Below are 15668 nucleotides of genomic sequence, written 5' to 3' on the forward strand. Positions count from 1 at the left end.
GACCCAAATTACAATAACTTTCAAAGTTTCCATTCAAGGTCGCTCTGTATGCCTTTAGCATGATGCTGCCACCACCGTGCATTGCAGTTGCTATAAGTACTGTTGGGCTTGAAAGCCTCACCTTAACTCTTCCCCACACATCCTTTGGACAGCAACTCGGGTGCTCTGGCATTTTCCATTTTTTTTTTTAACTACTTCAGCTTTATTGTTTAATGGTTGCTGCTGAGCAAGCATCATTAGCAAGTTTCTCTCATGCGAGAGTAATAGTTTGGTTGAAATGAAAGACCAACTAGACGTAACTGGGCGCTCCAAGAGGTTAGCGATCCCAAACGCATATCAAAACTGATTTTTGGTGGCTTCCCGAACGGCACTACCTCAATCGGTTTGGAAATGTATGGAATCCTATTAAACGCGGGGTCCGCTCCAGGAAACAAGCAAATTTAAATGAACTCTCTCAATCCATTGGGAGTCATTTCAGTACCCTGCTCATGCCTACAAAAATCATGCAAGCTGCACTGGGACATTTATGCAAATATTATTGGGGATGTATAATTAAGAACCTGTGTGGATGAGACACACTTTGGAGAAAAGAAAAAGAAAAATCATAATTTGCTTTTAAAATTGAATAAAGTTGTTTGCTGTGTGATTATTCTATCCTGGATTCAAAAGCACCAATGAGTCAGACTTCCATGCTGAGGATGATTATAAGCTTCTGACTGGATTTGAAGAGTTAGTGATATGATTTACAAGATGAATTTGGCTGATGAGTAGTCGGTAAACAAAATGAAAAAAAGTCCAAACACTGTGTAAACCGTGTTTGGACTTTGTACTCAGAAATGTGTTCCCTGCAAATCTGAAAAAAGGAACTGAGCCAATCTTCGCCAGCCAGCTTTTCTAATCTGCCCGGCGTGATTGTGCGTCTGAGGAAAATGAAAGCGCAGACGTCACTGAGAGACGCACCGTTAACCTTTCAGGCGGCCTCTCCTTCGCAGGCCTTGCACGGCCGCACCGCCGCCCAGCTGGAGCGGGACCTGCGCGTCGACCTCGGCTTCCGGGGGATGCCCATGACGGAGGAGCAGCGGCGTCAGTTCAGCCCCGGCCCGCGCACCACCATGTTCCGCATCCCCGAATTCAAGTGGTCCCCGATGCACCAGAGGTTGCTCACCGACCTGCTCTTTGCGCTGGAGACGGACGTGCACGTATGGAGGAGGTGAGCCGGGCCACGTGAGCTGTGTGTGCCTCCGCTGCGCAGAAGTAGGTCAGCTGCGCTAAGTTTACGTTTCCTGCCCTTTTTTTTTCCCTTTTTGTTTCAGCCACTCCACCAAGTCAGTGATGGATTTCGTCAACAGCAATGAAAACATCATCTTTGTGCACAACACCATCCACCTCATTTCTCAGATGGTGGACAACATCATCATCGCCTGTGGAGGCATCCTCCCTCTCCTGTCAGCTGCCACCTCCCCCTCTGTAAGTGGCTCTTTCCTGCCCCCGTGTGGTAGCAAAGGGGAACTGCGGATCATTGGGGAAAGAAAACAAAAAAAAAACGGGTCTTTTCCCGCAGTTTTGCTTGTTAGTTCTTAAGCAATAAAAGGATAAGAGATCAAGTATTTGCATAAGTTTGAATGCTGTATTTGTCACAATGTTCTATTTGGTTTAATTATCAAATTGAGCATTTGTCAAGGAGTTAGGATGGCAAGAACGTGAATTCTTCTCATCAGTAGATTAACCGTTAATCTAACACAGCTTTTTATTCTTTCCTTTAACTTGGCTCTAATCGTTTTTTTTTTAAAAAAAATAACAATTTGATTTTATAATTCAGTGATCTTTTTATTTCTACCATCTATATATTTTAATCTTTTGTTTCCTCTCTGTGTTGCGTGTGTTTTGCGTATTTTCTTGTCTTTCTTTGTCTCTGTTTTTGTCTGTTTTGCATGCACAGAGTTCTAAGAGTAGTGCCAACACTGTAAGTTACAGTTTCTTCCTCTTTTTCTACTCTGTTATTTCTTATGCTTTAGTTTTGAATTATCATTGTGAACAACACTAACCCATGCGTGTCTGACATCCATAGTGTTTTATTCCGCTGTGCTTCTGTGCTGCTGATCAAATCACCAATATAGGTTATTTGCTGCGGTCAGACCTTTACCCGTTTGTATCGAAACGCTTTCTTGATCAATAAATGAGGAAAGGGGAAACATAATAGGAGGAATGTGGAGAGAATTGTCAAAAATAAATACGTTGTGGTGAAGCCTTTTTTTTTTTTAAACAGATCAGATAAATAGTTCTGGTCAGATCATTGGAATTAATGTCTTATTAATTTTGGGCTTTTAATTATTTATTTGAAAAGCTGTATTTCTGGGGTTGGCCCATAATGCAACTTATTAACACACTGATCCCTTTTTGAAGAACAGAAAACTTAAGTATGAATATATAATGGATTTTCTTTCATAAATACAGAATCAAGTTTTTACATAAAGCTTCAAATGTATACATACACGAACTCTGATGTTTGGATGATTGCTGTTTGATAAATTTCACCTCAGCTAAATATTTTTGTGACCATTAACAATGGCTGCCCTTGTTATAGATGGCTGGTGCGGTTTCCTTAGGTTTGACATCCTAAACTTAGCTCTTCCAAACACAGATGCTGTCATTGTGGTTAAGAAGGCATTTGGCTTGTCTATATAACCAGATGCACTGTTTAGTTCAGAGCCGGGGTCTCTATCCTCACCAGCACCATCTCAGTCCATGTTGAGGAGAAACTTGATTCACTCTAGGCAGACGTGCTGGTGTCCCAGCAGCTTCCAGTTTATAACCTGCATGAACCTTTGTGGTTCCTGGGGGGCGAGAGTCAGGTTCAGGTGGCTAAAACTGGAACGCGGTTCTGCGTGTGTTTGGAAGAGACAAAGTGAGGCTTTTAAACCTAAAGACATTATACGGTGGTGGCAGCATAATGCTGAAGGTCTTGCTTAACTACTTCTGAATCAACAGGTAGATGGTTGATTAGATATTTAAATAGGAAGTAGAGCTGGACAATGAATTGCATTTGTAATATATAATCACAATTCTAAAAGTTGCGATTTCCAAATAGCCGTGGCCTGCAGTTTTTTGGCTATATAACGATGAATGGATAAAAAAACACGTCCTTTAGGTATCGCTAACATGTTTAAAGTGGGTTTGCCTCCACATGGAAGGGAAGAGAGTCGCAGCAGTGAGATACTCTAATATTATTATTTGTTTGGGAGTTTATATAATTTTTAAAAAAAAATTTTTACCAGAAACTTTCAGGAATCTCATCTCAAACTGTTTAATACATAGACTTGTTTGTTGGTTGCACTTTATGTTCAACAAGGATCGATGTCCAACTCAATTAAAAGCTATTCTCTTGTATATTAATATTATGATTAATAAAAACTCTTACATTTCTTGTTTTAAGTAGTCCTTGTTTACAAACATCTTTATCTACAGGCCATTTCTGTTGCTTGTGGTTAATGCAGAGAAAAGTATAAATTAAATTGCAATCGCAATTATGGTTGAAATATATCACAATTTTCATTTTTGGCAAAATCGTACAGCCCTAATAGGAAGATGATCAAACACACATCAAAACTGTTTTTTAAGTGTATAGGCTAGGCTAATAATTAACTTCTGGACTCATTGGAAATCTATGAGCTATAGCTAAAAGTCAGATCTGTAGTAAGAAACAGATCAATTTATATAAATCCTACAAATTCGGTCTGAAAAGTAGACACATCCAGCCAGAATTATTAAACAAAGCTTATTTGATGGCTACAAAAAGTGTGCAGCTTATATGGAACTTGTTGAGGGGCATTTATCTAAGTAATATTTGAAGTGTAATACAAATACAGTAAGATATATTAGTTAACTTTAGTAAACAGGATAAAGAAAACATGCCATAGAAAACGGCTCTTATTATGATCTGTTTATGCCGTGCAAAAGGTGTATTCATATATTTAACCCAGCATGTATAATTTACATATTAGGTATTATAAATTTAACTCATTCACTTCTGAACCAACGTTATGTGTTTCAGGATCAGTCCATGCTAACTTGCACAAGGGTTGAAATAAACTATTGAAAGTCCAAACTTAATATGACCGTCATGCTGTGTGTGTACATGTCTGACCTGGACTGTAGTGTATTTTCTAGAAGAGAGAGAACAAGAGTGTTTTAGACAGTCTTCGAGAGCTGCTTTTGCTAAGAATGTCCCGTTTGTATCAACACCAAAGAAGGCAGGAGGAGCCGGACCCCAGAGGGGTTCGAAGGGAGAGGAAGTGACCCCCGTTCCTGGGGGAGGAGGCGCCGGGGGAGAGGTGCGTACCGAGCCTGAGACTCTCATCATCACCAGAAGAACTAAGAGCACCAACCAAAGCACTTCTGTCCTCACCCTGTGTCTCTGTTCTTCCTCAACTGTCTGTGCTCTGATGAGCCCTCAGATGCGTGCACTTTGTCGACTCCCCACAGATCTGCACACTCTGCTTACAGAAGCAGTGAAACAGCAAACCAGACACTTGGTTTAAAGCGCTGAAAGGCTGCAGTTAACTTGTATACAAATATATATATATCACATTAGAACTCTGTGTGTTTTGGGATTAAAGCAGACCTGGTTTAAAGGTCACATCACAAAGGTAAATTCAAGTGACAAGCTTAAGTCCAAGCCACGTTGCTGCTGTCCCAATGCTACTGTTACCATAACCTGTGCGTCATCAGGCTGCATTTCCTGTGTGTTGTGGAGAGCACTTTATGTTGCCAGATTGCATCATCTTGATTTCTCAGCATGACACCGAAGGTTGCTCTTCCTGTTTGTTGCTGCAAACAGCCATGACCGATTTAGCCACGCTGGTCCAAGGCCCAGCTCTCCCCAGAGGCGAATTCTCGATAGAAACCATCGTTTTCACCGTCTCTCCTTATCTGCAGAGAGAGCTTCCTTTTCACTGTGTTTACAGCCTGGTTATTCGCAGGTCGACTCGTAAAAACGTATGTGTGTCTTTACCGTTTCCCCCCCCCCCCTTCCCAGACGGAGTTGGAGAACATAGAGGCGACGCAGGGCATGTCCTCGGAGACGGCGGTCACTTTTCTTTCCCGTCTGATGGCGATGGTGGACGTTCTGGTGTTTGCCAGCTCGCTGAACTTCAGCGAGATCGAAGCAGAGAAGAACATGTCGTCGGGAGGCCTAATGAGGCAGTGTCTCCGCCTCGGTGCGTGCCGCTTTAAAATATTCAGCATTGATCCGAGTCTAAGCCGCTGCGTTCGCGGGTGACAGTTCAGACTTGATTTAGGCTTTAAGGCCTACTTCTGCATATAGCTAGTATCAGTAGTGCTTTTCATTCTTTAAATTTCAAAAGGTAATTTGTATCACTTTACTTTGAAATTGAAGCAAAAACACATTTTTATTAAGAGACACAAAAAGAAATTGGTTGTTGATTAAATTCTACCAATTTTAAACTTGACCAGCTTTTTGTAATTATATTACTGCCTCTTGGCCAGGACTCCTTGGGAAAATAGGTTTTTTAATCTCCTGGTTAAATAAAGGTTAAATTAAAAAAAATACTTACCATATGTGAGCACTGGCAGACTGGCAATAACATAAATACTCTTTGGTGTGGAGGTTTATTGAGTCAATACGACTCAGCTACTTTCAGAATCATTGAGGTCTTTACAAATAAAGCCAAAGAAAGCACAGATTTATGAGAAGCGATTTTAAAACGTGTCGACCCAGGTCTGTGGTGGCTTCAGACTGTGAAAGAACAAAGTAGAGCGAGAGTTGAGCAGCTGGCAGGAAGGCTAAACGGAGTACAGCAAAGGTGCTCTGCACTTATTGGATGGGGAAATGTTGGCAGCCGGCTGGAAATCTCCTAGTTCAGGTGAGGATCTGTATTCTCTGGAGGAAATGCACAGAGATGTATGTTTTTTTTTATGATGTTAGGTGTGCTGAAGAAAGTTCAAAATGGAAAGTCTGCAACAACTATTTGCGTTAGAATAGTTTTACAGCAACCGTTCTACCACGCAGGCAGTATGCCGTCACCTCTGGACCTAATATAGATGAGTCAAGGCGCTTCATGGGCAGGAAGGCAGGAAAGGAAAATGTTGGAACGCTCTACATATGCTGTAATTCATGAAGTGAAATCAGAGCCAATGGGTATTGGGAGGACAATGCTTTACTAAAAACATACTGGAAATCGGTCGCAGATTTCTGTACAGTGCATTTCTATTTAATTTTATTTTTTTTAGAACCTAAAATTGCTTGTTTTGTATTTTTTGCCTGAGGAGTGAATTTATTAAGAGAAAATGAAATCTCACAGTTCATCTGTAAAATAATTGACAGCTTTCAGTCTAATAAATGTTGATGATTCGGAATTGGTTTCTTTTTAAGTTCTCATCATGAATTAATTACTTGCCGAATACCAGGAAGCTGGGAGGTGGCATTGCTTCATTTAAATAAAGATAAGCCAAAGACCCTCTTGAAACCTGCAGCATGTAATAAACACAGAAACATGAACTAGAGATGCACCGTTTTGATCCTGATGTCAGATCTGCAGTTTCTATATAGCTTTGAGCTGCTGGTATCAATTTTTAAACAATTCTAATGTCTCTTCAATAACTATGAGAAAAAATATTTAAAATGGATTTTCTAGCCACTTGTCCAGGGTGTACCCCGCCTCTCGCCCATTGACAGCTGGAGATAGGGACCAACACCCCTCACGACCCCAATAGGGACGTGTTAGAAAATGGATGGATGGATAGATTTTCTAGCCTACCTGTCTTAATTATTTGTTATTTGTGTCAGTAGTAGAGGCAACGGCATCCCCTGTGTGAGAGAGCATTCGCTGTAAAACAGGTGTTTCACTAACAGAACAAAGAAAGTCTACAGAGTTAACATTTTAAACAGTCTAGCATGTTATATTAGCTCAGTCAGCACAGCTACTATGAAAACAAACGCCCCTGTGGTATATTTCCAAGAGAACCTAGATACATATCACTGTGAGATTTACTTATAGCTGCCCACATTTCAAAATCTATTATGTTCTTAAGCGGAGAGAGATTAAAAGCTTGAAAAATAAAACAGACCAACATTTATGCATTATATTCAGCCTTTCTGTTATCTGCTCAAAGTCTTGCTCTCTCTCTCTTTCTCTTGCAGCTTCGTGGTAGAGAATGCATTTTCCATCCGGATAGCTTTTGACATCTCTGTGCTTCCTCTGACTTCATTTTAAACGCCTCACTGATGCTGAAAATTACTGACTTTAACGCTTGACTCAGTGGCACAATACACATGCAATAGCTTGTTGTAAGCAAAAGCCGGCAGCGCTGACGTATTGTGCATTTGCCGATGAACACCAATCAAGCTGAAAATCTGCAGCCTCTAGTCACAAGCCAATTTCTCAATGCATAAAAATCTGCAGAAATCTACTGAATCCAATATTCTCGTCACCTAAACTTTCATCAGTTTTATTCACGCCAGAGAAGGGCCTAACATTTCATGGTCGTGACCCGGAGCAAACAAGAATCCATCAGTGACTTGTTTAAAGCCTTTAGGGTCTGTTCTCTGTGGCATCTAGTGCACGCTGTGGATGGGAGCAGAGCTGCTCCCGGGTTACATCGCCGATCTAAAGTGCTACCTGCGCTCTGATGCAGAGAAAGTGACGCTTCTTTAAGAAGACTAAGAGAAATATGAGCAGTACATTATAACATTTGCTGTATATTATCACTTCTTTTCACAGTCCTTTCCATCATTTACCTTATAGAGTCCCTCACCAATTAAAGTTAATTAATGAAACATTGTAGATGTTTACAATGTTATGTTTTAATAGATATTCTGTTTTTCTGTGTAAGCATTAAATTGGACGTTTTACCATACAGTTTATTAGTTTTCTTCAAAGTTTCTGTATTACGCCAACTAATTAACCTAGAAATGCATTCATAAGTGCATCTACTCAACTCGGAAGAATAGTACCCATTTAATTACTTTTTTTTTTTTTTTTACAAAAAATTTTCTATTAATAAATAAATGAGAATGATGATGTATGGCAGGCTTATGCTGCTGACAAGTACACACCCTGCTCTGATTGGACAGCTCCTGATTCAGACTCGTTATTCTGCATTTGTATTGCAATGAGATCTGAGACATGATTTCATTGGACTCAGAAACTAATGCCTGTGAGTCATGGAGGTTTTTCATTATTGAAATTTTCCAGAAAGCTAAAATGTCCTTAAGGACACTCATTAAAAAATTGACATTTCTTCTTTTGCTGGTGCACTTTCTTATGCCTTAGTAACATTTAAACATTGATAAGGTTGGGTCAATCAAGACTTTTTTAAGAAGTCACCAAGTGCTGCATTAAACTAAATAACATGAATTATAACACATCAGTTTTTGTTGTTGTTTTCTTATTATTTAGCTGACGAACAAACCGATGCTGATAACTTGTCTTCATTTCAGCTGTAAAAATGTTTGCCGTTTTTATTGCATCCTGCCTCTTGTAGCGTTTTGTAATGGACAAAAAAATGCACACTTGTAGAATGTTTATCTTTGCAAAACATTAAATAAAATGGTTTCAACCGCAGCTTAAAACCACCCTAACCATCATATGACCTTTACCTGTTTTCTCCATGTTACCTTCAGTGTGTTGCGTGGCCGTCAGAAACTGCCTGGAGTGCCGACAACGACAGAGGGATCGAAGTTGCAAGTCTTCATTAACCAGCAGCAAGTCGCAGGACAGCCTACACAGTGCCTCCACTGCCAGCAAGGTACCAAACAGACATTCATCATATTCCCCCCCTGCAGCACACAGGAACATCCACATGTATGACCCAGCGCTTTCTATGTCTTATATCATCAGCAGGATCCAGACAGACTCCTACAGGACGTGGACATCAATCGTCTTCGAGCCGTGGTCTTCAGAGATGTGGTGAGCACGCCTGTTGTATTTAGTTACTGCGTAAAACAAGAGAAAAACCCACCATACGAGAAATATCGGGGTATTTTATGTTTTATGTTGTTGTTGTTTTACTGCAGGACGACAGTAAGCAAGCGCAGTTTTTGGCACTGGCGGTCGTATACTTCATCTCAGTTCTCATGGTGTCAAAGTACCGAGATATTTTGGAACCACAGCGAGAGATCGGCAGGTCCACCAGCTTGTCGGGGAGAAGCATCCGCCACGAGATAAACTCCCCGACCAGTACAGGTGACTTTCCTCTTTGTTTTGCCTCAGTATCGTGTATGTCACGCTGTAACTCATCAGTGACTCGTCGATTTAACCCCGGAGTGGAGAGAATCCAGACTGCAGCCGAGCCACAATAGTCTGCCAAGGATATAAGGTTTTCAAATAAAACGGAAGGGAGGAAAAAATATGTATTATTTTGTGCAGAATAAGTTTTTTTACGATAAAATGTCTATACTTTCTTCTATTTCAAACCAAAATTAAATCTGATCATATGCATAAGTGCATTTTAATTAAAAGAAGCAACATTTTATTTATTTCTTGCTCATCATTATAGAGCACCCGTCCACGGCCTTCTCGGATCGTGACAAGCAGACCCCTACCCCCGTGGATGACTCGCCCCTGGCCGGCCTCCCGCACACAGACTCGGGCATCGGAGAAGAAGGACACGTGGCCGGGTCCCTGAATGGCTCCGAGGTGGGCCTCGGCGGGCTTGGTTTGGGCCTGGTGGGGAGAGAGACGGACAGAGACCGAGACAGAGACAACGGAAGAGGAGGGAGTGGGGGAGGAGGCACGGACCTGCTGTGCAGCCTGTCGTCTGACGTTCGGAGGTCGCAGGAGAGCCTTCTGGATTCTCCCCACGACCCCAGGTCCACTCCTAACTCGTGCCAAGCCCCGCCTTCATCCATCTCTAGCATCAGCCAAACAAACAAAGGCATCAATGTTAAGGTGAGCTGCTTAAAAAAGTTAGCGCACCCTATGAAAGCCAGTGTGCGGTTCTAACATATTTGGATATGTTTAATATCAATTATTTAGATGGATGTTTAATATCAATTTAGCAATACATAAATTAGGACACCCTCACATTTATTTATATATATATATATATATATATATATATATATATATATATATATATATATATATATATATATATATATATATATTATATATATATATATATATAACTATCATCATGGGACCTACAGTAGGCTATTGCTACTGTCAATGAGAGAGTTTGACTTTGACATAAACAAAATACATCATTCCAGGAAAATGACCTCATATTTCCTGTGCAGCATAGAGCTAGAAGTATCATGGTTTAGACATGCTTAATGCGGCAGGACTTGGCCACCTCCCTATTATTCATCACATACACCATGAATCCTGCACAGTATCAGAGGGTTCTTGACAAAATGAGAGAACATCTGTGAAAGAAACTAAAACGGAAGCAGAGCTGGGCCCTGCAACATGACAAGGACCCAAAACATACCAGTAAAAAAAACCCTAAGAACTGGCTAAGAACTAAAAATGGGAAAGTCTGAATCAAAGCCCAGATCTCCTTGAGATGCTGTAGCATGACTTGAAACGGACTGAACTTTAAAAAAAAAAAAAAAACACTAAAGTGAGGACTGGGGCAAACCTTCCTGAGACTTCAGAGGTTGGTAGACGGCTACGAGAAGCTTCTCACTGAAGTCATTTCAGCTAAAGGTGGTAAGACTAGCTGTTACTGGCTTAGACAACTATTTCGCCTGCTTTCATTATGAGTAAAACAAGTTCATTTCTAGTGTTTATCTGAAATAACATCTGCACGTCATTGACCCTTCACTAGCAGGGTAAAACTATGCATCTTCAAGCGTTTTAAAATAAGGTTTCCTTGATTGATCTACCTTTTTTTTTTCTTTTTTTTTAGCTCACATCAATTATGCAGCTACAATTGATGCATTGAGTCCCAATCTTTTAAATGCTGCCCAAAAATTCACCTGCATGCTTTCTGTTTCCCCTGATAAGCTGTACAGTCAAACTTTAAAGCTTCCTTGAGCTGTATTTTCATTTGACTCTGTGGCACAGAGGCCGACACCTAAACCAGAGCTTCCTCAGGCACTGTTCTCTGTTCACCGGATTCGTTTCTGTCCCTGAAACGCAGGAGATCCTGAAGAGCTTGGTGGCGGCTCCCATTGACGGCGCGGAGCTGGGTCAGGAGTCCGGACCAACTCCCTACCACCCAGACCCCGCCCTGAAGACTCATCCCATGCTGCCCATGCAGTTCCACTCCTTCGACAGGTCGGTCATGCTCACAGGGGGGCCCTATAGAGAATGACATCGATCCGTCAGCACTGAGCTAAACATACCCATCAGCTGACCAGATTTTTACAGTCAATACTGATAAAGTCTCGTGTAATAGAACACGATGTTTTGTTAAGAATATGAAAGAAACGTTTTGAGCTTTACCGATTACCTGCTTCATTCTTGTTTCATTGAAATTCAAAAGATACACATAAAAGCGCAAAAACATGAGTTCAGCTCAGATCGTTTGTTTATTGTGCACTGCATTTGACAAAAACATTGCTTTTTTTTAATCTGTTGAAAAGAATGCTGCTAAATGACAGCAGTGAGGTCTTTTGTTTAGTCAAGAGTCGCATGAAGCTGTCTGGAAAATGATTAGCTACTTAAATTTCCTCCACATCATTTAGTCTCCTTGATCCTGCTCTGTGAGAGCCTCTGTGAGCTAAGTCATTGATTGAATGCAGTATGCATTATTAATAACAGACGCTCTATATCCATCTCTCTGAGATGTCTGCATCATTCATGAGGCCTGCCTCCCTAGGTCAGGCCGACTTTATGCATTGTGTCCGTGAGCTGTTGTAAATAAGAAAAACGAAATATTGCTACAAACAAAACATGATTTTTTTTTTTTTGTCTTTTTCTTTATTAGCCTAAAAATACGTTTAGTGATGTAATATATTCAAAGTTTTGTTCTCATCCGTGTTTTTTCTTCTCTTTTTTTTAGTAAGAGGAAAAAAGTCATATATTAGGAAATGTTTTAAAAAACAATCACCAATGTCACAGTTATTGATATCTGTACTGTAAACTTTTTGCACCCCTTCTTTTGCCACTGGGACAGCTCCTCTCTGGGGTTGGAGCACACGGAGGGGTTTCTGTGTTTCTGTGTTCTTTTGGCAAAAACCACCATATTTATATTTAAAACATTGTCTTACTGCAAAGAGCTCATTGTGCAATATATTCAAACCTTCTGGGTGTTAGCGGGGAAAGAAACAAGCCCACATCACTGCAGATCTTCCACCGTATTTAAAACTGGGGACAGGATATCTTTCTGTTGTTTTACACCAAAGTTAACTGCATTGTTTGTGGCTATAGCGTTCAAACTTTGCCTCATCTGGTCAAAAAACTATCTTTGAGTTTAAGTCCATTTAATTTTTTTTTTTTCTAACATGCCTGCCAAACAACCAGTTGACATGCGAACGGTTGCTGGTTACCTTTAAAAGGCCACGATCATCTATCAGTGCAGTTCATAGACTACTTCCCCTCCTGCTTACTGTACGTGTGCTGGCAGGATAAACTCAGGTTCCCTTTAGGGCTGCACGACATGTCACAAATTTGTCTAATCGCTTTTAAAAATTACAACATTGACAAGCAGCACAAGTAACTGCTTTAAACCCATATTGTTGAGAGGGAGATATTGAATAAATTGCAGTGAACAGTACTAGTAAGGGGCAATTCTCTATCTAGAGTCAATGTTTGTAATCCGCCCAAAGCAGAAAGACATTAACACATTTTAATTATATATTTTCATTACAACCTTTACCAATATTATCACATATAACGTGTTTTTCTAGTTTAATTCGGCTCTATTCCCTATCCCACCTTAGGTATCTGTCTTATTTTAATGACATGTTCTCTTGTGTATTCCGTTTTGAAGAGTGGCCTGGAGGTAAGGGCCAGAGAAAACAGAAAGTTTTAAGTTAGCAATAAAAAAAAAGTCAACAAATGGTAATAAATGAAAAAAAAAGCTCCAGTGCCATTTATTTTAGAAGAATCGGTATTAGAGCTGAAAAGCTTTGCATTTACGATTTATAAAAAAATTTAAATAAATGAACAAATACAGATTTTTTTTCTAGCACAGTGGATGTACTCAAATTAAAGTTTGGATATTTCTATATTTTTTCAGTGACAGGTCATGTTTCATGGCTTTTTGCACATCTTTACCAGGACAGCGTCACATTTTTTTTTTGCTTTATGTTCTTACATTTAAAGGTTAAGTTGCATTTTTTTTCTTTTTATTTTAGTCTACCAAGAGATTCAACATCTTTTTTTTCTTTTTCATTTATAATGGCAGAATCTATTAAGAAACTTACAATATTTTCTCTTGTTTTCAGTTTTGTTGCATATTAATTGAGTAATTCTGTATTTTTCCAATCTCCTGATCCTGCACCCCAGAATTTCACAGGATCGTTCAATTGAATGCAACAAAAATGAAAGTTTGGAATGACACAAATCCTTTTTATTTGGAACAGATTTGTCAAAGTACGGATTAAAAAAAAAAAACGTTTGAACATAATATATGCAGCTATTAAATGACTAGACGCTGCTAAACCACAGCCGGATACCTGCTCTGCATGTTGCTGCGCTACACACCAGAAGCTGTGGTGACGGCAGTGAGGACTGAACACACCGGTCACTCCTTGCTGCCGTACACTGCAGGCACAGCAGAGTCAGCGTTACGCATCCCTTCAGTTCAGTTTACTCATAAAGTGCCGTTTCACAACAAATGTTGACGCGAGTGTCTCGGGTGCCCCTTTGCTTGAACTGTTTGTGTCTTATCTCCTTACAGGAGTGTTGTTGTTCCAGTGAAAAAGCCCCCGCCCGGCAGCCTGTCAGTCAACACGGTGGGCACACCCACCACCAGTGGGTCGGCCACTCCTGGCAGCACACCCAACATTTTTGCTGCTGCAACAGCAACACCCAAGAGCATGATCAACACTACAGGTGAGAGATCACGCAGAGGTGTCGGATATGTGGAGAGAGAGAATATAGATTTTTGTTTTATAGTGATATTAGAGAATATGAAACTCATTTTCTTTAATTTAAAGATTTTAAAACAAACAAAAACAAACATGCATTTCTACAAGAGATAAAAACCTCTATCTTTCATGAAATGAGTCCAAATAAGCCTGTATTTATAAAAAAAAAAAAAAAAAAGCAACTGCCTGTAGCTTAATGGCATAAAAAGGCTGCACAACATGTGGTATTGGTGTCTTTCTCCTGCAGAAATTTTATGCAGCGGTTGGAGGAATGTTTACAGCTGAAACAAGCCCCGTCTTATTGCCTTATTTAATCAAAAACCATGTCCATCTTGTATATTGTTTTTGTTTCATATCAAATGTCTCTGAAAAAGGGGTTAAAGAGCCACATGTTGTTTTGGAGCCACAAATTGCAGACCCCTAGTTTGGAGGCTAGAGGCCTGAGAGAAGCTGGTTTGGATCCAGGGAAAATTGTAGGAAGGCAGCGGACTATTGGCCTCTTTTCTCTTCCATTTCCATTAACAGCAGAAATGTTCAAGGCACCTATAACTAAATATGACACAGCTTTGGATATTTCTCACTCAGAGTGCCCAGTATTATTATTTTTTATCTGAAGGATAAAAATATAAAACTGTTAAAAAGGTATGTTGTTGCCTTTTAATTCCTTTTATGCTATAACAGGTTTGTGCCTCCACGGTTAAGCTTTTCCTGGCCCTGCCTTTTATTTTAGTTCTGATTAGCCACTTTCTGTAACAGAGCACAAAAGAGAAGGAATGCTCTGCTGGGTTTAGTTATTTCTTTTTAAGAGGTAGTAGATTTGATTTGCACAATTTGTTTTTATTAAATGTGAAGAAGTACCTTAATATCCATGCATTTATAGGCTGACAATGGTGTGTGGAGGGAGGGGGGAACCTTGTTTTAATTGACTTAATGAATAGAAAAAATATTTCTAGGTCGGGTTTAGTGGCTTTCTGTATTTAGTGTATGACAATTCAGTCCAAAATCGATTTTCAATTTTTTATTGATGGGCTGTAATCGGTAGCTTAATTTATTTACATAATAACTAAGTTTACCTACTATTTTTGGTCTATAAATACAACCAAAAGTAATTAAATAAAGATTGGGAACTCAAGGAATGCTTGTCTAACCCCAATGCAGATTCAAGTTAATCACATTTTTCTTTGTTAAATGACTTTCCCTCAGTCTGACAAAATTGACTGACTGAGAGAAAGTCTGACTGAATTGATTGTGTTGCTCTAGTTCCACATTCAGTCCCAGAGAAAAAAAAAAAAAAACCTGAATAAAAAGCTGAATCAGCAGCTCCTGTTTAGGAAAATATTCAGCGTCCCTGGAACCAGATGAGTAGAGTTTAAGATAGAAACGACAAGTCATTTAGTGAGCGCACTCACCTCAGACTGTCACTAATGCTCCTCTGCATTTGCTCTTGTTTACTTTTTTTTTTTTTTTTGGCTCCTTGTAGAAACAGATGCAGCATCCCACTCAGCAGATCCATTGTAGGGGAATAGATTAGTATTCCCGTCTCTGCCGGCCCGTCAGAGCCTCCGTGCTCTATTATGCATCCATAACGCACGAGGCTGGGGGTGTTGCGCCCCACGTTGGATTCTTTTATATTGATTGCGAAGCTATTTTCACAAACCATTCCCAG

The 15668-nt window shown here is 40.0% G+C and overlaps 1 protein-coding gene across 15 annotated transcripts in view; it reads left to right on the forward strand.

Moving 5' to 3' along the window:
* Positions 1 to 15668, forward strand: part of nbeaa (neurobeachin a) — a 150968-nt gene that overhangs the window by 106850 nt on the left and 28450 nt on the right. For 7 of the 15 annotated variants that reach the window (XM_021324598.2, XM_021324602.2, XM_021324601.2 and 4 more), the window contains exons 24-34: positions 993 to 1210; positions 1314 to 1467; positions 1940 to 1963; positions 4248 to 4331; positions 5036 to 5216; positions 8642 to 8766; positions 8859 to 8927; positions 9035 to 9203; positions 9517 to 9908; positions 11107 to 11243; positions 13813 to 13967. In XM_021324598.2, the coding sequence (XP_021180273.2) occupies positions 993 to 1210; positions 1314 to 1467; positions 1940 to 1963; positions 4248 to 4331; positions 5036 to 5216; positions 8642 to 8766; positions 8859 to 8927; positions 9035 to 9203; positions 9517 to 9908; positions 11107 to 11243; positions 13813 to 13967 (1708 nt within the window). The remainder of the gene's footprint in view (positions 1 to 992; positions 1211 to 1313; positions 1468 to 1939; positions 1964 to 4247; positions 4332 to 5035; positions 5217 to 8641; positions 8767 to 8858; positions 8928 to 9034; positions 9204 to 9516; positions 9909 to 11106; positions 11244 to 13812; positions 13968 to 15668) is intronic. The other 8 variants (XM_021324604.2, XM_036143016.1, XM_036143017.1 and 5 more) reach the window with 5 other exon arrangements.

The sequence above is a fragment of the Fundulus heteroclitus genome, chromosome 11 (assembly GCF_011125445.2).
Source record: "Fundulus heteroclitus isolate FHET01 chromosome 11, MU-UCD_Fhet_4.1, whole genome shotgun sequence".
Lineage (NCBI taxonomy): Eukaryota > Metazoa > Chordata > Actinopteri > Cyprinodontiformes > Fundulidae > Fundulus > Fundulus heteroclitus.